The sequence below is a fragment of the Myotis lucifugus genome, unplaced genomic scaffold, assembly GCF_000147115.1.
Source record: "Myotis lucifugus unplaced genomic scaffold, Myoluc2.0 scaffold_32, whole genome shotgun sequence".
Lineage (NCBI taxonomy): Eukaryota > Metazoa > Chordata > Mammalia > Chiroptera > Vespertilionidae > Myotis > Myotis lucifugus.
In genome coordinates, this window is record NW_005871080.1 from 7,520,551 (window position 1) to 7,544,376 (window position 23,826).

Here is a 23,826-nt window from a genome sequence, read left to right on the forward strand (position 1 = left end):
AATTCCCCTATGAAGCCACCTGATCCAGGAATTTTGTTTGTTGGAGGTTGTTGCTTTTTATTTTTATCACTGCTTAAATTTCACTAGTTGTAATCTGCCTATTCAGATTCTCAGATTCCTCCTGATTCAGTTTCGGAGCATTGTATGTTTCTAGGAATTATCCATTTCTTCTGTATTGTCCAACTTATTGGCATAAAGTTGTTCAAAATATTTTCTCACAATCTTTTGTATTTTGTTGATATCAGTTGTTACTTATCCTCTTTCAATTCTGATTTTATTTATTTGGGTCCTCTTTCTCTTGATTAGTCTGTTTAAAGGTTTGTCATTCGTATTTATCTTTTCAAAGAATAGCGCTTGCTTTTATTGATCTTTTGTCTTGTATTTCTAGATTCTATTTTGTGTTGTGTGTTTTTATGTGATTTTTTTTTCTGCTCTGATCTTTGTTGTTTCTTCTACTCACTCTGGGCTTTGTTGTTGTTTTTTCAAGTTTCTTTAAGTATAAAGTTAGATTGTTTATTTGAGATTTTTTTTCTGTTTCTTGAGGGAATTAATTTCCCTGTTAGGACTACATTTGTTGTGTCCCATAGATTTTGGATTATGTGTTTTCATTTTCATTTGTTTCAGAGTATCTTTTAATTTCTTCCTTGATCTTATTATTACCATTCATTGTTTAGTAGCGTGTTATTTAGCTGCCATGTCTTTGTGGGTTTTTCAGTTTCCTTCTTATGATTGATTGCTTTCTAGTTTCATATCATTATAGCCAGAGAAAATTCTATATGATTTCAAGATTTTTAAAAAATATATTTTTTTATTTATTTTAAAGAGAGAGAGAGAGAAACATCAGTTGTTTGCCTCCCATATACACTTTGACCAGGGATTGAACCCATAATCTGAGAATATGGCAGACTGGGAATTGAACTGGTGACCTGTTGGTGCAAGGTATGATGCTCAACCAACTGAGCCACATTGACCAGAGCATGATTGCAATCTTCTTGAATTCATGAGATTTTATTTGTGCTTTAACATATGGTCTATTCTAGAAAATATTCCATGAGCACTTGAAAAAAATATATATTGTGATGCTTTGGAGTAAAATGCTCTGAAGATAACAATTAAGCCCACCTGATCTAGTGTGTCATTTAAGGCCATCATTTTATTGTTGGTTTTCTTTCTGGAAGTTCTCTCCATTGATGTCCCTGGAGGTTAAAATCCCTTACTCTGACTCTATTACTATCAACCTTTCCCTTTATGTCCATCAAGATTTGCTTTACATACTTAGGTGCTTTTATTTTGGGTACAAAAATGTTTATAATGGTTATACCCTCTTATTGGATTGATCCCTTTATCATTATATAGTGTCCTTTGTCTCTTACTGTAGCCTTTGTTTTAAATTCTGTTTTTTTCAGATATAAGTATCCAGCCAAAGTTCTGGTCGGAGTTCTGGTTAGGAACTGATGAGGATCTGATGAGGATCTGATGAGGATCTGATGATGATCTGATGATGATCTGATGTTTATTGTCTTGTTACATCTATATTTATACCAGCCGATTTTAATCCTGTCAATTTCTATTACAAAGTTTAGGGCGTTTCTTATCGCCATTCCAGGGAGTAAAGATTATGTAGCTTAACTACCCGCCTGGCACTTAATTAAGGGGTTGTATCCCCTCCCTAACCTCAGGGAAAAATCCCCACCTGGGGAAACAACCTTTCTCAGAGAGGTGACCTTGGTTAAAACACATGGCGCTAAAGGGAGCAAACATATTAAGAACAGTATGCTATATACTCCAGGTCCATTGAAACACATGCTGTGCAGATGTTTCTTTCCTGCAGCGACTGTGTCAAGCAGCAAGGATGGACCGGCTTCCGGCATATTTTGGTACAAAAATGTTTATAATGGTTATACCCTCTTATTGGATTGATCCCTTTATCATTATATAGTGTCCTTTGTCTCTTACTGTAGCCTTTGTTTTAAATTCTATTTTTTCAGATATAAGTATTGCTACCCCAGCATTTTTCTCTTTTCTGTCTACATGCTACATCTTTTTCCACCACTTTACTTTTAGTCTGTGTGTATCTTTTGTTTCCTTATGAGTCTTGTATGTGTGTGTGCTAAAACAAATACAAGGGTGTTCAATGAATCATTCATAATAAAGAAAATGGAAAAAGTGTAAATCACCATCAAAAGAAAAATGAGTAGTCCAGCCAGCATGGCTCAGTGGTTGAGCGTTGACCTATGAACCAGGAAGTCATGATTCCATGCCAGGTCAGGGCACATGCCCAGGTTGAGGGCTTGATCCGAAGGGTGGGGCATTCAGGAGGCAGCCAATCAATGATTACCTCTCATTATTGATGTTTCTATCTCTCTGTCCCTCTCCCTTCCTCACTGAAATTAATAAAAAATGTTTAAAAATAAGAAAAAGGAGTACATAAATGCAGCATGTTTATGTGCTGAAATACTGTATATACCTACAGACATATTTGTGTATATAAACATATATGAAGACATAAATAGATTTCAAGAGCATTGAGTGAGAAAAGTAATTCGCAGAATGATATGGCATGATACCATTTATATATCTTTAAAATGAAACACACATCATTAATATACATTGATCCTGGGTGCACATATTCACAAAGATATGGACAAAGTAAACTGCAACTATGCAGACTAATTTTATAATAACAGTTGTCTTTGGAAAGGAACAATAATGACATTCAAAAGGGAATTTTTATATTTTAAAAAAGAAAACGTATTTTATATTTCATAAAAGATTCAAATGAAATACAAACAAAGTATTAATAGTGTTCAGTTCTATATAGTGAATACATGAGTGTTTATTTTTGTCTCTCTATGTTAAATCTGGGCATCTCAAAATATTACTAAAACAACCTGTGGTGTAGACAAGGCCAGATTTCTTGTGTACCACAATAAAAGTGAGCATTAATTCATCATCATCTTAGTAGTGTCTCAGAGGGGAAAGGGCCAATGAAATAGTAACTGTGCACTCTGGTTTAAGACAGATATTTCAATAGGGATCTTGGTTAGGATTAAGGATTATGATATAATAATTTTTGGTTGGTGGATACAGAAAGAAGATTTTGAGGGAAGGTGGGTTCAAAATATCTTAAGGTAAAAGTGTCATTTGGTGCTTGTTTGCTGAAGAGTTGTTGGGTTAGTCAGGAAATTTCTTAATTGGACAATAATATTATCTGCAAATCTTATCTTACTGGACAAGAGTTTCTGAGAATAGTAAAACCAAGTTAATAGAAAGAATGGTTTTAGCTCTCATCTATAAAATTTCTTGGATCATTTTTCCTTATTTAAAATGAATTAAAAATATTCTTTGTAAGAAAATGTGCACACTAATATATTTTTCACCAGCTGACTCTAAAAACTTATCTACAATAGGACACAGTTGTGTATCCAGCAGAGTTCATGAGAGAAATAAAACCGATAGCTTGTGTAGATAGGTAAATAGATAGATGACATATAGATATAAATATCTACACTAATAAAAGACAAAGATGCTATTTGACCGTACCTTTGCTATGCCCATCAGCCAATCAGAAGAGTATGCAAATTAACCCAACAAAGATTGTCATTAAATTTGCATACTGCAGGTGGGGTGGGCAGCAGGAGACGCTGCCCGCAGGGTCCTGGTCTCCGATCTGTGACCAGGGAGGTGGGGCAGGCAGCACCAGTAGCCGCCCGCGGGTCTGGGCCTCTGATCCGTGACCCGGGGAGGCGGGGCAGGCAGCGCAAGATGCTGCCCGCGGGATCCGGGCCTCTGATCTGTGACCCGGGGAGACTGCGAGAGGGCACAGGCCAGGCTGAGGGACCCCCCCGAGTGCACAAATTTTTGTGCACCAGGCCTCTAGTAGGTATATAAAAGGAGATGTATCCTAAGGATTTAGTGTGTGAGATTATGGGGGCAAATTTGAAATCCTTGGGCAGGATGGAAACTCTCAGGCAGGAGCCGAGCTGCCCACCGGGGCATAATTTCTTCTTCCCTAAAGAAACCTCAGTCCTGTTCTTAAGGCCTTTTAAATATTGAATTAGACACACCAAGGTTATTTAGGATAACAATTCCCTTTCGTTAAAGTTATTTGCTTGCAGATGATAATCACATCTTCAAAATATTTTCACTGCAAAACCTAAACTAGTGTTTAATCAAATAACTGGGGATGGTGGCCCAGCCATGTTAGCACACTAACATCACAAGTTTTGAACCATGTTAACTTTGCTGTAGATTATTATATAAAATGTGATATTATATCATTTTTAACCTAGAGGAGAGAAAGAAACAATGCTTGAGAATGTTTTGAATAGTTGCAGAAGTATTTACCTATACATATTACAGAGAAAGAGAGAGAGAGAGAGAGAGAGAGAGAGAGAGAGAGAGAGAGAGAGAAACAATTCCATAATCAATTTTTCTTTATAAAATCCAAATCCATGTGGTACGTGACTACTGTTAATGTGTAATGGTAAGCCCTGTGCATGACACATAGATGACTTTTACATAATGCCTCCCTTACAGTGTTAGCATAATAATGACAAAGAGAGGCAGGAATGTGTGGTAAAGATCCATATGCGAGTTTGTATGTTTGTGGAATCTTGAAGGAAAAGAAAAAAAAAAGAGTTCCTATATTATCCTGGCTAATGGAAAAGAGATGAATAGGAAGATACAATCCCTTTCCCCATGGACTTTATAATCTAAAAGGAATTGAATCGCGACTCAAACTTATTCATTTCACCCATACATATATTTCCTTTCAACTTGCCAATCTCTTTCCCCTAACAGTATATTCCTTCACCCAGAAATGTCCCCTGTCTCCTCTTAGTTTGCCACCTATCTACCAGATTTCAACTGAAGTATTATTTCTTCAAAGAAACTTTCCCTGATTTCCCTGACTAAGCTGAAGTGTCTTAGAGACACTTTTAGCATCATTTATTTTTCACATTTTTAGCTCTTACCTTTATTTTAATTTTCCATTTGTTGGTTGAATGTTTGCCAACTAGAAAGATAACCTTACAAAGTTAGGAACCCTATCTGTTTTATTACCATTGTGTTTTCAGTTTAAAGTTCAGTGTGGGACATAAAGTAGATCTTCAATAAATATTTGTTGAATAGAGTGAATACTGTTTCCTATTACATAGAAAGAAGCTGTTACAGAATTGAATAAAGCTAAGATTTATTCCTGTATCTGAAAGATCAGTTGGAGGCCAAAAACCAGGTGACACAGGCTTTATTACAATAGGGGAAAGACCTGCCGGGCTGTCTCGCAAAGGGAGAGCAGCAGCCTGTGCAGCGGTTAGAACTCTTTTTAAGGAGAATGAGAAAGGCACGAGGGCTTGGGGTACTTGGCGAGAGCTGGTGGGTTAGTCAATGTATATGTCCATACAGGGTGTTCCTTCTGGGTTGGGGCCACATCACATTTACAGTAAGTCATCGCCATTCCAGGGACGGGTGGGTTTAGTAATCACATTCCAGGGAAAGGTGAGTCTATCAGTATCTTAGTTGACTGGGATTACTATGTGCAAGAAGTGCATACTTGGTGATCTGGGTATAGATTCATGATGCATTCCATTCAGTGTATCTGATGTGTAGGAAACAAAGTATTCTTATTTAAAGTTAGTTGTTTATGAAGAAATGCATGGCTAGGGAGGAAAGGTTGGAAGTATTTGGTCTCTAAGTTGGCTTTTCCACTTAATCCTCTTATTGTTTCTCACCCTCCCCTGTCTAACCCTGTGGCCATTGGCCTCTCATTAGCAACTCAGAGATTTTTCATACAAAGAAAGAATAGGCAAACATAGTATTGCTCAAGTTATCTATTTATTGACAATGCCTTTGGCACAGGGTATAAAGATAAAACGAAAATATTTTTATAATAACCCCTCTTCACCCTGACCCTGTCATAATTTTTTATTTATCCTATAGGCTAGAAAAACCCTTATCTGTAAATTAACTATAAAAATATTACTGTGAATAAGTTTATAGCAGAAAAGTCCTAGCAATATCCACTATATTTAAATTCTTTATTTGTGAGGAATATGGGGAGGAGGGGCGGTTAAGATGATGCACTGATTTATAACTATGTTGCATCATAACTATTGTTTTACTAGTAAGTTATAGTATTTTTTTCCTTTTGATCTAGAAACATTTTGTTGAACTATATTAAAGAACTTATATTGTTTATTAATTTATACCAAATACTTGGTTTATTGGCTTTTCTTATTTTTTAAAATTATTTGTTGCTATTATTTTTTTCTTCTCTTTATGGATAGGTTAGAGGTGTGATGCAAATTAGTGAACAAAATATTTTTCTTGGTTTTATATGTAAATTTAAACTGCTATTTAGTGTAACATTAAGGTTAAGACTCAGAAGGAAACATTTGATATAGAAGAATCTTTGAAATACTCTCAAGAATTCATGTTTTTGTAACCCCACTTTACTAGATGCTTCAAAAACTACTCTCCTGGGATTATTTCTAAAATGGAATTTTCCAGTACTGTTAATGGGTATAGAAATGTGTGAAGAAAATAAATACAAACCTGTATTTGTTGGTACACATGGTGATCATGCCCATGAAATACTGATATATACATGGAGATATTTATTCCTGTGTTATTTACTCATTGAAGTTCACTGATGTTTATCACTACAGGGAATTAGTGTGATTATATTTTCATGATGAGTCTGTCTGAGCAATGTGTGGCTTAAACCTGCTCACTGCATTCCCTGAGCCATTTCTGTGAAAAAAAAATTAGGTTATTAGGTGAGGAGGAGCTGCTGTTTAGTTTATTTTCTCCTCATGCGTATTGATTGTCAGATTATAAATGATTTTTTCCCAGTGTGTTAGGAGAAAACACAAAAGTCTTTCTGTTGAGGCTGGGAAGTATCAACTCAAAATAATCATTATCTACCATCGTTTATGGAACTGTATTCTTACCATGAAACTGTATCTTTGTGTTGCATGCACTTAGCCTGGGAAGTATGTTACTGTAGAACCATCATCACTTTGGAAACAAAAATAACATAATTATAGTGACTACTTTTTAAGCACTTAGAATATGCCAAGCACTAGCAAAATGCTTTGCATTAATCATCTTGCAGTAATCATTTCTGGAAGTCTTCCTTTCATGTTTATGAATTCAGAAACTGAGGTTTGTTGAGAGAAGTTAGTTGTGGTGATGAGTGGTAGAGTCGGAATTCAAATATCCGTTTATCTTATATTTGAAACCATATTAAATCTTAGCAATTATGTTATGCCCATAGAGCAGTGGTTCTCAACCTTCCTAATGCCGCGACCCTTTAATACAGTTCCTCATGTTGTGGTGACCCCCAACCATAAAATTATTTTCATTGATACTTCATAACTATAATTTTGCTACTGTTATGAATCGTCATGTAAATATCTGATGTGCAGGATGTATTTTCATTGTTACAAATTGAACATAATTAAAGCATAGTGATTAATCATAAAAACAATATGTAATTATATATGTGTTTTCCGATGGTCTTAGGTGACCCCTGTGAAAGGGTTGTTCAACCCCCCAAGGGGTCGCGACCCACAGGTTGAGAACCGCTGCCTTAGAGGCTCATTTCATATAGCAAGTACCTGACGTCAAGCAAAGATCAGGCAATGAAACTGGTACTCTTTCAAGCATGGAGGGTGGGGGGAAATCCAGAGCTTGGGTACTTCTGAGAAATATGTGCCCAATTAGGACTCAGCAGTCAGCTTTTCTAAACAGCCAGGCATATGCAAGAACCAGTTTTACCTCTCTGCCAATTATTAAGCCACACAACTATTTCTGAATCTTTCAATGCTAGATTTAAACAGCAGTGTCACTGATATACAGGCTTTCCAGTTTGTGAAATTGCTGTTAAATTCTATTTCACTGGATTTCCCTTGCTTGTTTGCTATTAAATCCATATACGTGATACACTTGAAATAGAAGTGCATTATAATTTTATCAGGACACCCAGCATAACATTTTTTGAGTCTCACTGAAGACTAAGTAATTACAGCCTCCAGACAGTTTGGGCTGAATAACTTTGTTTCTGTTATATACAAATCAACCTTCCAGTTATCCATTGTTGAATTAAATATTCTCAATTAAGATTTATTGCTCTGTCTTGGATACATTAAGTGCTCAGAGCAGTTTGCATAACAGAGGATTTTAATTTACTACTTAAAACCATTTCCATGTTTAAAATGTTTACATATTATGAATTTTATCCTTTAAGCCTCATAAAGCAACTTGGCCTGCCAATCAACATTGCCCTCCATGGCTTATTCTTAAGAATCTTGTTTACACTATATTTTATTTCCTTGATGTTTTCCCTTTACTTTTAATGCAGTCTCAACCAAAAGTTATTTGTTTATTCAACCTTCAAGTACACCTTCTTGAAACCTACACAACACATTTTATTACTTAATCATTTCAACCCATATGCTACATAATGTAGATTTTGAAACCTACCCATGGATAACATTCATAAGCACTTTTTACCCCATCAAAAGAATTCAAGGGGTCTCATTTAAAAAAATTCCTGGGTATTTTTTTTTTGCTTGATAATGCAGTTATTTATACACACTCATTATTCATCACAGTCACTTTTATTATGTATAAAGCACAATCAATATTTAAGACTGTGCACCTCAAAACAATAGGTTTTTTAAAAGATTAGAGGAATTGACAAAGCAACATTAAAGTTACACATGCATACGTACACAAATAATTGAAATGTATTATACTGTTTTCTCTGATCATTCATTTACTCATTTTTTAAAGATTAAAGTAAAAAAAAGATATAAAAAATGTTATGAAGTATATATTAGGTACCACACCCTGAAAATAAAACCTAGAAGGTCATGGTTTAGTGAATGAAAAAGACATAGATACCTACAAACCATTTAATACAATTTTTAGTCGAGTTAAGCAAAACAAAACCATTTATTGTTGTTCATAAGCACTGGCTTCCAGACACCATAAGGTTAATATGATTAGGTACTGCAAAAATAGAGAAAACAAGTCATTCTTTGTGGGGAAGGAAAATAGAGATGAGTTGTAACCAAATTGGTGGTATTTTGAAATTTCAACTAGATCTTGAAGGATAAATATACTTATGTAAATATTTATATATTTGTTTATTTTATTGATTTTAGAGAGGGGAAGGGAGAGAAATAGAGAGAGGGAGAGAGAGAAACATCAATCAGTTACCTTCCATATGTACTCCAACTGGGTATCAAACCCACAACCTGGGTATGTGCTCTGACCATGAATTGAACTCACCACCATTAGTGTATGGGACAATGCTACAATCAACTGAGCAACACTGGCCAGGGTTATGCTTTAGTTTTTAAAGAACTGATAGGAAAAGGGGTTTTCCTCATTCTTAGCAGGAAGGGTAAATAAGCATAATAGGCACAAAATAGTGTGATATATCTAGAAAACTGAATATTTCTGTGTGGATAGGAAAAAATCTCTAACATAAGGAAATATTTAGCATTATATTGACAGGAACTATAATTTAAAAAATATTAAAATTACATAACCCAGTGCTTTTAAGAATACTTTGTTCCACTTTACCTATCAAGCTATTGAATATAGGTTTGGAAAATTATATAACTATTGGAATTAAAGCTTTTAAAATAATATTTTAGAACACAACTCTTCTCAAGAAATAGTCTGTCACTTGTCTTGGTCTTTCCTTAATTTCCTCGCATGTTATTTTTATAAGGCACATCATTTTTGCAAGTCATCAAGCTTGAAATAATAAGTTATCCCAGGTACAATAATATATGTGCTAGAGAATGGAGGAGATGATGAAATCTTAGCTTGATATGATAAGCAAATAAACTAAGTTAATTAACTTATCTCTGTAACTCTGTATGGTATTAATGACTTCTTAAAACTTAGTGAATTGAGAAGTATGATTCCAAGAAAGAATTTAGATCAATTTAAAATTTGGGCAGTGTAAGAGGAAAAATATACTTTTTTCTCTGTCCTCCTATGTTCTCCGACTGGAATAGTGGAAATTAGACTGCCAAAAAGACAGATTAGCAAAAGAAAAATGGTGTGTGTGTTTTTTTAACAAAAGTAGCATGTATACACATGGGAAATGGTCCTTGATGAGTAGTAACTCAAAGAAGTGGTCAGAACTCAGGCTTATATAGCATCTTAACAAAAAGCAAAACATTTGTACAGAAGTGACAAGACAAAGGAAAAGTGTGGGAGACAAACGGAGGGGTGGTGAAACTGAGGAAAACTAATGGAAGATAAGGGTTGTAAGTGAGCTTTGTTATGTAGATTCCTCTCAGTGCCATCTCTAGGATGAGCAATTTAGACTAGTGATGAAGATATTAAGTCTACTTTTAGGCAAATAATGGGGAAGGACAGAGTGCACCTGCTATTTCTCAAATGTCTTGGACTCAGAATAATCTTTAAGCCAAAATGGTATATTTTGGAGTGGCATATTCTGGTCCTGTACATACTCAACTAGTTGTTGAATAGCATGCTTTCCTTTTTAATTGAAATTTTTATTGACATAAACTTAGATTCACATACAATTATAAAAAGTAATACAGAGAGGTCCCATGTGTACTTTATTTAATTTCCCCCAAATGAAACATTATGTAAAACTATAGTACAATATTAAAACCTGTGTCTATAGTATACAGACATATATATGTATATATATAGACATTATCTTTTTATTTTTTAATGTTTCATTTATTTTTATACAGGAAGGAGGAGGGATAGAGAGATAGAAGCATTGATAAGAGAGAGACATCAATCAGCTACCTCCTGCACCCCTTGCTGGGGATTGAGCCTGCAAACTAGACATGTACACTAACTGGGAATTGAACCAGGGACCTCTTGGTTCATGGGTCAACACTCAACCACTGAGCTATACCAGCCGGATTACAACCTAGATATTGACCTTAATACAATCCAACAAACTTATTCATATTTTATGTTTTACTTGTACTCATTTTTGTTTCTGTAGTTATATCTATAAATTTTATCACATGTGTAGATTTCTATATTTACTACCACAGTCAAGATACTGTTTAATTCTAATGCCACAATAATCTGTCATGTTGCCCTTTTATGACCACACCTACTCCTATCCTACTTACCATCCACATACCATCTGTCTTCCATTTGTAAAATTTTATCATTTTAAAACGTTATATAAATAGAACCATAGAGCACATAACCTTTTGGATTTTTTTTTTTTACTCAGCTTATATCCTTGGAGAGTCATTGAAATTGTTCAATATATCAATAGTTCTTTCTTCTTTATTAGTGAGCAGTATGCTATCATATGTACATATAGTATACTTAATCCTTCTCCTGTTGAAGGAGTTAGGATGTTTCTAATTATTGACTAATACAAATAAAACTGATATACATATTCAAGTACAGCTTTTTGTATAAATATAAGCTTTCATTTCTCTGTAATAAATTACTAAGAATGCAATTTTTGGGTCCTATGGGAGCAGTAAGAAACACCAAGCATTTTTCAAGAGTGTCTATACATTCTTACTAGCAATGTATATCAGTGATCCAGTTTTTCTTTGCATACTCACTAACATATAATTTCATGACTACTTTTGTTTTAGCCAGTCTTGTAAGTTTTTAAATCATTGCCATTTTAATTTTTCTATGATATTGAACATATTTTTCATGTGCTTGTTTGCCATCTGTATATCTTATTTCTGTGAAATGCCTGTTCACTTTTTTTTTTGGCCTATTTTCTAATTTTGTTTTAACTCCTGAGTTTTGAGAATTCTTTTGTTGATACTAGTATTTGGTTGGATATAGAGATTGCAAATACTTTTTTCTGACTGAAGCTTGTCTTTTACTGGCTTTCACAGAACAGAAGTTTTAATTTTGGTGTACCTGTATCACTGAGAAAATATTGTGTGTACATCTGAGTATATGAAATACACACACACATATACACACACACACACACACACACACACATATATATATATATATACGTGTTGTGAGTATTATTTTACTTCACTAGGCAGAACTCCTTGAAGACAACTTATCCTATATAATAAAAGGCTAATATGCAAAGTGACTGAACGGACAGTCGCTATGACACGTACTGACCACGAGGGGACAGACACTCAAAGCAGGAGCTGCTCCTGGTGGTCAGTGTGCTCCCACAGGGGGAGCACCACTCAGCCAGGAGCCCATTCGAGTGCAGCGGTGGTGGCAGGAGCCTCTCCCGCCTCCATGGCAACGCTAAGGATGTCCAACTGACAGCTTAGGCCCACTCCCCACATCCAGACTGTGAGAGGGCACAGGCCAGGCTGAGGGACACCCCCTGAGTGCACAAATCTAGTGCACTGGGCCTCTAGTAATTTTAATACTGGGATTATTTAAAGAATTCATTTATCCAGGAAATGTTTATAATTTTTTCTTTGCTCTAGGCATCATGCTAGGCACTGAAGGTAAAAGATCACCGACACAGCTCCTTCCCTAGGCACTCACAGGTCAGAAACAAAGGTGTTGAGTAGTAGACTCTGGGGTACGTTGACCCAAATCGTGTAACTTTGCTGCTCTCTCTGATAACTGCTTTACATTGTGCAAGTCAGACTCTAGAAACGGCAGGGTGTTAGGTGGAGGAGGAAGTTCTGACATTGCAGACTAATTTGAAGTTAGACACAGTCAGTAAAAATGCCCTCTCCTTCAAAAGAGGGGTTGAGGAAACTTAAAGACATTCCCTAAGAAAGAGGAATAATGCTGATTTTAAAACCCAAGGTTAAGTACAATAATAGATTATTCTATTTAAGCCAGGAGTAAAATTAGTACTATAAGTGCAGTTTCTTTACAATTGCTGTATATGGCTCACAATAGGACTCTTCAGTTTCTTTGCAGCCAAAGCAAAGAGAGAAATATGATCAGTTACAATTTTATATTTTCCATATATAGCTTTTCCTGGCACTGAGCCCTGAAAGAAATTTCTCCCATGGGTCCTTGTATAAAGAGGTCACTGTGTGAGGTACTGTTTTCAGATACTGTATCCTGGGAATTATAACAGTATTTTTCTTACGGCTACTTCTTATAGCATCCTTCATTTAAACCAAGGGCATAATGCCAAAGCTCAATTCAGCAAGAGATTCAGAGAGGGACAAAAACACAGCGATATAAAAATGTACATTGTTCTCTGATGATTTGGCTTGATTGAGAGATAAAATTTAAAGTACACAGAAGGATAGATAACCTTCCTAAAGGGAATTCTTCATGAATGTATTTGTTTATTCAAGTCTTGTTGAAAATTCAGCAATAGAAAGTTTGGGGTTATTTTATCATAAATTTGTAGTAAAGATATCTTCATTGCTGATTAGAGATGGAATTATGTGCTCTAGATAGTCAACTAAGCAGAAAGTAAAATAGAGCACTTCTGGAAATTGAGTGGTCTAAACCACTAAAAATTCATTTTAATACTAGAAAAGATGCACTTAGGTACCTGCAGAGTAACCAACTTTCTCTCATAAAAAATTGAATGGTGAATAGAGTGTTGCCCTGAAAATGTTACACCATAGAATATGACTATGATAGTCATGATTTGATTATTTTTCCATTGTGATTAAAAGCAATCACTTACCATGGTCATCAAAAATTCAATAAAAAACAAAAAAAAATGAAAATGTCTTCCTTGAAATATCTAATTTGGGGCATTGTGAATTTGCTGGTGAACTATCCATACTTCTATTAGCAAAACATACCAATAACTCAATAAATCTCTGGTATATTTTATAGACTTGTTGAATTATTTCTACTTGATTAAAACTGGTCTGATAAGCCAATTCTACTTTCTGACCTGGGACTTTCTATAGTTGAGAAATTTGTGCTGTTTTAATCCTCTCTCAATGCACTTGAACTTGTAATTCTCTTCATTTGTCTCCCCTCCCTCCCTTCCTCCCTTCCTCCCTCCCTTCCTCCCTTCTTCCCTCCATCCTTCCCTTTTCCCTTTGTCCCTACTTTTCTCCTTTCTTTCCTCCCTCCCTTTCTTCCTTTTTTTTAAAAAAAAAAAAATTAGATATTTTTTATGAGGAGGAGAGTTTTTGTGGTTTGTTCAATCCATTCCCTGAGGGAGACCTCAGAACGTTTACCATATTGTATGCCTGAGTTACATATATGTCCACATATACTCAGGAATACAATACCTGTGCTCCACACCTTGTTCTGGATCACAGATGACCAAATTTGAGCCACAGAGTTATTGTTATAACGTAGATCCCAAGCCTATTTAACATCCACATAATTAAGTAGATGTGTACTAAGAACCCTCGGCAATCAAAATGTACATGTTCTGAGACTTTAAAAACCATAAATACAACTACAATATATGAAACGGTCTGTCCTATATAATAAAGTTAACCTAGATTGACACATTGTGACTTTGGCTTAGTTCACTTAATTGTTGAATGGTTTATCTTTCTAGGCAGCCCCTAAATGTTCCCCATTCAATTTGATATATCAGTGAAATGATTAATTCTTGAAATTCTTCCACCTTTGAATTTACTTGAAAAAAAGTTGAAACCCCCAATTTAAGTTTAAGTCTGCCTAAGGTAAATTTTACTAAAAGTAGAGGAGAGATTGTACATTATATAAGTCAAATTAGTGTCATAAATGAGTATTACACTTTAAAACTTTATGAAGCCAACTGGTATAATAAGAGGCCAGACACTCAATTTGGAAATAGTACCTTTATTAAAATTTCGGGGTGACCACCTACTATCTAGGGACTCATTTTTTAACTGTTCTTTGTATTATGTTCCTTATCTGTAAAGTAGAATTCGGTGTCACAAGATTGCTGTGATGATCAACAGAGATAATGGTTAAGTTCCTGTTAAAATATATTGTTTCACAGAAAGTTAAAACAGTGTATATATATATGCAAAAGTAGGTTTACAATTGTAAGTATGAAAAACACAGAATTTACCTTTGTATTATGTATTCATTAGTTATTGTATTATATATTATATTATTAACTTGCTTTTGCCCCGCCCCCTGTATATTTTCCATTAGCTAGACCTCATATTTTCAGACAATAATCTGAGTTTGCAACATATTTCCCCCCCTCAAATGTAGTGCTAGGTGACTACTGCAATTTAAGTGGCTACCCTTATGTTTAAGATATATAATTTAATTACAGGTCTATCAATAGACTATGTGGAAAACAAGCTTTATTGGATCAGTTCCGGAAATGGAACCATAAATAGATGCAACCTAGATGGTGGTAATTTAGAAGTAATAGAGTCAATGAAAGAAGAATTAACAAAAGCTACAGCCCTAACCATCATGGGTAAGTACAGTGGTTCTATAGTTAGGATGTTATTATTGATTGGGGGTTGATTAATTATGATCTGTTAAAAGCTGAGAAGAGTCACTGCTCCATTAATTCCAGAAGCACATTTAAATTGCACATCTCTATGAGGGTTTTTTTCCTTCTTCTTCTTTTCTTAATGTTAGCGAACAGACTTGTAACATTATACAGATCAGGGACTTTACTATTATTGATTCTTGGCTTACTGTGAATTGTTTTATTTTATGATTATTTTTTATGTTCTACTGAAGTGTTTTAAAGTGTAAGGGCCTTGTGTATTTGTCACAATAACAAATGTGGCTTATCTCTACTTATAAAGGATAGTTTGATCCATGCAGATAATTCAAGAGACAAGGCCACAGGGTCCATTGAACAATGATAGAAATTATTCTCCAGCAAATAATTCTTTTCTATATAGACATACCTCAGAGATATTGCAAGATGGGTTCCAAACCACCACAATAAAGCAAATATTACTAGATAGTGAGTCACACTAATATTTTTAGGGTTTTCTCAATGCATACTAAAGTTATATTTGCACTATACTGTAGTCTGTTAAGTGTGTAATAGCATTATGTCTAGAACAGCAATGCATATACCTAAATTAAGGAAAAAATACATTATTGTTAAAAAGGCTAACCATCATCTGAGTTCATCAAGAGTTGTGATCATTTTGCTGGTGCAAGGTCTTGCTTCAATGTCAATAGCTGACAACTGGTAAGGGTAGTAGTGGTTGCTGAAGGTCCTGGTGGCTGTAGCAATTTCTAAAAATAGGGCTACAATGAAGTTGGTCACATCAATTGACTCTTCTCTTCACAGTGATTTCTCTGTAGCATGCGATGCTGTTTGATAGCATTTTACCCATGGTAGAGCATTCACAATTGGAGTTAATTCACTCAAACTGCTTTACCAACTGCCACTGCTTTATCAGCTAAGTTCCCATGATATTCTAAATGCTTTGTTGTCATTTCAACAATCTTCACAGCATCTTCACCGGGAATGAGTTCAGCAACAAGACAGCTTCACTTTCTTATCATTTGTATGTTCACTAAAAGAGAAGCACTTTTTGTTTCCCCCAAGAACTTTTCCTTTGATTCACAACTTGGCTGTTTGGTCCAAAACATGGAGCTTTTGGCCTGTCTAGGCATTCTACATGCCTTTTTCACCAAGCTTAGTTATTCTAGCTTTTGATTTAATTACGTGTGACTCTTCCCTTCTCTTGGACACTTTGAGGCCATTATAGGGTTATAAATTGGCCTAATTTTAATATTATTGTGCCTCAAGAAATAGGGAAGTCTAATGAGAGGGAAAATGATGGAGAACAGCCTGCTGCTGGAGCAGTCAGAACATACCCACCATTTATCAATTAAGTTAGCTGTCTTACATGGGTACAGTTCCTGGTTTCCCAAAATGATTACACCATAACAAATATAATAATGAAAAGTTTAAAATATTTTGAGAATTACCAAAATATTACTAAGAGCAATGCCAGAGAGTTTACTATCTATGTTTTTTGTTGTTGTGTTTTTCCCCTGGGAATTTTATGGTTTTGGGTCTTCCATTTAAGTCTTTAATCCAATTTACTTTATTCTTGTATAGGATGTAAAAAAGTGGTCTAGTTCATATTTTTGCATGTATATGTCCAATTTTTCCAAAACCATGTATTAAAGAGACTATCTTTACTCCATTGTATATTCTTGCCTCCTTTGTCATTAATTGACCATATAGGCGTGGATTTATTGCTGGACTCTCTATTCTGTTCTGTTGATCTATGTGTCTGTTTTCATGCCACTAGAATGCTGTTTTGATTACTATAGTCTTGTAGTATAATTTGTTTATCAAGTAGCATGATACCTCCAACTTTGTTCTTTCTCAAGATTGCTTGGGCTATTCAGGGCCCTTTGTGGTTCCATATAAAGTTTAGGATTATCTGTTCTAGTTCAGTGAAAAAAATGTCTTTGGTATATTTATAGGAATTGTGTTGAATCTATAGATTGCTTTGGGTAGTATGGATATTTTAATTATGTTAATTCTTCCTGGTCAAGATGGTAGAGTAGGTAAACACTGGGCTCATATCCTCCAATGACCATATTAAAATTACAACTAAAATATAGAACAACTACCCTTGAGAACCACCTAAAGACTAGCTGAACAAAACTCAGATAACTAAGGATATAAAGAAGAAACCATATTGAGGCTGGTAGGAAGGGCAGAGACACAAAATGGGCGGAGCCCATACCCATGTGTGGTGGTTAGGAATTGGGAGGGTATCTCAGCTACAGATATCCCTGAGGAGCGAGGGGTCCCAGCTCCACACTAGGCTCCCTAGCCCAGAGAAAGAGTGCAGAGAAGAGAAGTACCCACAACATCTGGCTGTGAAAATCAGCAAGGATTCCATCCAGGTGACACTGAGTACTGCTATAGACACAGGGGTCCTCTTAAAGAGCCTGAGCATAGACTCACTCTCTTATGAATACCAACCCTAGACTCTAGCAAAGAGACAGCAGCACTAGAAGTGCCAGGGACACATGGAGAGGAACTGAATAGTCTAACTGTAGGTGATGACTGGAGGGGCAGCTCTCTCCAGGACTGAAGTGCTGTCAGGTGCCACTGCTCCTTTCTTGGATGCTCCCCACACCCAGCCAGCAGGCACAGGTGGAAGTGCGAAAGGCGACATGCTCCAAATGCAGTACTGTCTGTGCTTTACCTTTTCTCCATTGTCTCAAGGAACAGAGTTTAGTACTTGATCAGGATTGATTTGCTCATTGTGTCCAATGGCAGTTGAGGAGGACTCTTAACACCTTTTGCCATGGACTGAATGTTTGTGTTCTCCTGAATTATATGCCAGAGCCCTGAAGGCATGTGGAGGTGGGGGCATTTGGAAGGCTATTAGATTGTGACTATAGAGCCCACATGGGTTAGTGTCCTTCTAAGAAGGGGCCAGAATGTTAGCCTCTCTCTCTCTCCGCCATGTGAGGCTAGCATGAAAGTGAGGGCATCATGATCTTTGACTTCCAGGCTCCAGAACTGTGAGAAACCCTTTCTGTGGTGTAGGCATGCAATTTTTTGGCATTTTTGTTACAGTAGCCTAAACTAAGACATCTTTCCAGTTATTAGATATAAACTGACTAGGTTGTAACTTCGAACATTAAATTATTCCTCATTTAAAAAAAATGACCCTGTCAATTGTCTTTTTTCAACTGTGAGAGTTAGCAAATACAGTAGTTTTTGCTTTTAAATACAGTAGCTTGTAGCTGTTAAATTTTATCTATTACTTACTTTCCTTAATTTTTTCCCTTGGTATTTAGCAACTCCTTTTTTTTAAGGAATTTTTTTTTTATAAATATACTTCAGGTTCATGAAATAATGATACACTAAACACTTTTATTACATGATTTTCAAGTGGCTTGTGCTATAAGATAATGTATAGTCAGCTGTGTTATACTTAATTATTGATTGCCTAGTTTTCAAATATAGTTTATTTGTTTGCTTTTATTCATCTTTTCCATATAACACTGGTATTTTCCTGATCATTACTATCTGTAGGAGACAGTGAGTTAAATGCAAATTAGTCAAGTTGCCATTCAATTTTAGGTGCCTTTGTGAGGAGGAGGAGGTTAAAACTATTGATTAAAATTAGGGCTTGTGGGTTATGTATGTATTATATTTAGCATATGATTCTTCTCACTGTCAGCATATTTAGTTTGAGAGCAGACTGTATATATTGTATTCACATTGAAGAGAAAGTTAGAAAAATCAATTCATGGAGCTGAGAGAAATATACAAATAAAACAAATATACTGGCAGAAATAGGTTTATTGGTATTTGGAGAAAATTAAGATGCAATTCAGGAAATTGTAGGATGATGCCCTATCTGTATTTTTTATTGGGGCAAATGGATCATTGATTTAAAATAGAAGTGAGAGTATGGGGATTATTCAAGCAAACTTGAAATATGTATGTCTTTATAGAAAATACCTCTCATTGGTGAATTTAATGGTTGGTATCTTATTTATCATAAGTGATCTTGACATAGTACATTAAAATGAGTCATGTAATAATTTATCAAGTTTTGCTAAAGCAAAAGGGTTTGAGTCCAGAGCACTATAAAGGGTACAAGCTTAAATTTAAAGCTCTATACTACATGCACATCTTATGAGATGTTTATTCATTGTTCTCTGCTAATCATTGCACACAGTTACTCTCATTGAAATTCAATTATACATCTACTTATATTGTTGTACTTTTATGGGGCTAAATGATCTTGAGAAATTACTTTTACCATGATATTTGAATCATGTACATATAGTCTTTACCGTATGATGAAAACATAGACTTTTAGAATTAAATGTAAGCTTTAAAGATTATTAAATTTATCACTTTTATCAATTAAACAAGTATACTTCTATTCCTACTATTCATTAACCAGCTATGGTTATGGTGCAATTACTAGGCCTTAGTTTTCTATTCTGCAAAAATATGAGCCTTGACCAAATGAGTTACAAAGTCCTAAAAATGTTGTATGATTTTATCACTAATCTTTTGACTCAAGGATGCAGGAAATAGTTTAAAATAAAGCATTGTCTAAGTGAAGCAATACAGGAGAGACAAAAATTGTCAATAAATTAAAGTTCACTTGTGAAGTTATGCTATTCAGAGTTCATATTAATCTGTTTCAGAAGTTTGGCAATATTATTCAATTTTGACATTTAATTAAGAGTTTGGTGGATGTTTACAACATAGAGTTCCTTAAATTTCTTGTCTTTAGAATGGATTGATACTTTTTATAAGTGTCTAAGTATCTATCTCCAACATCTATCTAACATTTGAATCACTTGCAAAAATTGGCTAAATTCTTTTTAAAATAAGAGAAACTTTGAGTCTCAGGTAAGGCCAAAAAATTATTTAATTATGCATTTTCTATGAATAGTTAAGCCCTCTGCTGAATTTATTTCTTATTAATTGCAGTTTAAATATATTGTACTATTGATTTGTTTTAAGTAGCAAATTGCCAGAGTAAGTTTAATGTGTAAATATTAGAAGGATATTTAATTTTGTCTACTATTAGAGTCTATCAAGAAATAAAAAAGGCATGTCATTCTCCTATCAGGTATGAACTCAAACCTATAATGAGTTAACTTCCCTTAATTTGGTTATGCCCACATTTGTTTTAAATCAGTGTTAACAAAACAATCATTTGCCCTTTAGGGAGCCCTTGAAAAGCTGTAATAAAAGTAACCTGTAAGGACATATTCTCATCCTTTTCATAGGCTCACTTCACAAATTTGAAATAATCATTATAGTTGCTATGGAGAGTCTAGCACATGGATAGTGTGCCGAGGAAAGCCAAGGCTGTCCGATTAAAATGCTTCCAGAACCATCTGAATATGCATGCGAAGGTCATATTTATTTGCTTAAGAATGAATATACTAGTAGTGTTGCCCTACCTGGTTTGGCTCATTTGTTGGAGCATTGGCCCAAGGACTGAAATATCCCAGGTTCAGTTCTGGTCAAGGGCAAGTACCTCTGTTGCAAGCTTGATTCCCAGTCCAGTTGGGGCGTGTGTGGGAGGCAACCAATCAATGTGTCTCTCTCACATCGATGTTTTTCTCTCCTCTCTGTCTGTCCCTCTCCCTTCAACCCTGTCTAAAAAATCAACGGAGCCCTAGCCAGTTCGGTTCAGGGATAGAGCATCAGCCTGCGAACTGAAGGGTACTGGGCTCAATTCTGATCTAGGGCACCTACCTCTGTTGCAGTCTCCTCCCTGGTGGCCCGGCCCCAGGCCCTGGTCTGGGCTCGTGCAGGAGGCAACCAATCGATGTGTGTCTCTCACACTGATGTTTCTCTCTCTCTGTCTCTCCCCCTCCCACTATGTCTCAAAATCAATGGGAAAATATCCTCGGGTAAGGATAAGTAAATAAATAAATAATCAATGGAAAAAACATCCGCAAGTAAGGATTAAAAGAAAAAAAAAGGATATAGTGTTAATATTGTTGGGGATTAAATGTTTCTAATGTTTCCACTGGAGTTTCTACAACAAAGCTCTTAAAATTGCCTGGTCTCTCTGCTGATGCAAAGAAACTCTAATCTAAAGGCAATAAAAGCATTCTCTACCTACAGTAACACTTAGGCCCTCTCAGCTAATTTCTCAGTTTTATGCATTTTAAAATCTGTATCTGTATTCACTTCAGCGAAATATTATGTGGTATAGTGACTAAAGTTAGGATTTATTAAAAATAAGCCATCTCTAGCACTCAGTTTGTATACTTGTTATGAACCTTCAAATATATACATATTAAAAATAATAGAAATTTGAAAAATATGTGTACAATACATAGCCCATAAAATTGGCATGCAGAAATCATCAAAAGCCCTTGTCCTACTTCCTAAGATAAATTATTATGGCCAGTTGTCCTGACATCTACAGAACATTATAAACGATGGGGAGAGGGTGTGAGTCTGGTGCATTTAGTCTTGTTATGATCCTTAGACTGAGCACTTGCAGATTCACTCTGAAATCTAGTCTGAAAGGATCCTCTACCCTAGTCTTCTTATGCTAATGCAGCGGGTCTGATAACTTCAAAGTTCTTGACTTCAGTAGTCTACCTTACGGAATCATTTTCTCTGTTCTATGCAATGCACGTCCACTTTATACTAGTATGTTGCCAAGTGCAGGGTTTTTGTTTGCTTTTTAAAATCAAAGCTTACTAAATATATCCCTCCCTCTGAATGTGAAAAGGGCCTGAAACGTACCTTTTATAATCTGAGAGCTCTCCCCTTGGATTAGTTGTTTCGTTTCCTTTCACAGTCTCGTTAGGTAGTACTGAGCGTTTCGTATGGGTTACTGCAACAACCCCTTACTTCTGTTCACACTCTGTATCTCCAGTCTCCAAACTATCAGGCCCTGCCACGTTCTGACCTGCTGTAGCATCCCCTACTCAGCTGTAGTATTTTAGAGCTGAGATAGCACTCACAACTTACTCTGAAATGCTCATTTTGTTGTCCTTTTCATTCAACAAAAGTTGTATGTCACAGCATTCGTAGTTTCACCTTAGGGTCAATGAGATTTGTTAAAACCCAGTCCTCTGAGATTCAAGTTCAAAGATGTTGATTAAAGTTAAGTGCTGTTTTCACTGCCCAGAAGAGCCTTCGTGTCATAACTATTTTCATTTAATCCTCCTCTACCCCCACTTCGGTCAGTCAGGTGCAAATCCAGGCAAATTGTTCCCCTCTCTCTGATCATGTCTGCTCCTTTCTTTTTTCGGGGGGGGGGGGGGAGAGGGGCACAGGGAAGGCAAAGGAAAAGGGACAGGCTCTGGCAGCTCCTAAGAGGGAGAATGAGCCATGCCTGCTTATTTCTATTTGTCTCTCTATTTCTTCTTTCTTGACTGCTTTTCATATTTATCGGCTACCCTAAAAGGTGAAATGCCACTCTTCAAGGCCTACTTCAACTTTACCTGTTTGATTTAGAGATTTTTTTTTCTCCTATGAACTTTCTTTTGTATTTTCCTACTGCAGTAGAATGTTGTGTTTTTTTCTTTTCTGATTGTGAACATGTCTCACTTCTTCATAATTTGGGACCACATTTTATTCATATATGCATCATTCATGACACATAGCAAGGTGCTTACACTGAATACATTTCAATAAGTAGGAGTAGAATGTATGACTAAATAAAACGATGGCCATCCGCACAGAAAATCATTTGCCACAGCAATCAAATTATATTTTCAATAAGATCAGAAACATATTTACCAGTATATAGAATGGTTACAACCCTAAATATATTGTAGAATTTGAATATAGTCGGTTCTCCGTATCTGTGGGTTTCATACCCACAGATCAGTTAACTACGGGTACAAGAAAAAAAAATCCTAGGAAGCTCCAAAAAACAAACGTTGAGCTTGTTGAACTTGCCAAGAGTTGAGCACACCGCTAAATCCACATGAATGAACTGATGTGTATGTACACCCTGTTGTAGCCTACATGCAGCAAATATAGTTTATATGCAAATCTACAGCATCCTATATAATAAAACCCTAATATGCAAATTGACTGAATGGCAGAATGACCAATCGCTATGATGTGCACTGACCACCAGGGGGCAGACGCTCAATGCAGAAGCTGCTCCCTGGTGGTCAGCCAGAAGCCAGGCTCATGGCTGGTGAGTACAGCAGCGGTGGGGGGAGCCTCTCCAGCCTCTGGAGCAGGCAGACATCCCCCGAGGGGTCCTGGACTACGAGAGGGCGCAGGCTGGGCTGAGGAACCCTGCCTCCCCTTCCCCCCCGCCTAGTGCATGGATGTCATGCACCGGGCCTCTAGTTTTTATACGGGACTTGAGCATCTATAGAACTGAGTATCCTTGGGGGCATCCTGGAATCAATCCATGTCATGGATGTTGAGGGATGACTGTACGTGTTGAAATAAATATTAAAGAAGATGCTTTAACCATATAATAATTT

The 23,826-nt window shown here is 35.9% G+C and overlaps 1 protein-coding gene across 1 annotated transcript in view; it reads left to right on the forward strand.

Annotated features, from left to right (window-relative positions):
* LRP1B (LDL receptor related protein 1B) overlaps window positions 1-23,826 on the forward strand; it is a 1,324,618-nt gene that overhangs the window by 798,913 nt on the left and 501,879 nt on the right. Inside the window, exon 28 of the mRNA XM_023752441.1 lies at window positions 15,194-15,343. Coding sequence (XP_023608209.1) covers window positions 15,194-15,343 — 150 coding nt within the window. The remainder of the gene's footprint in view (window positions 1-15,193; window positions 15,344-23,826) is intronic.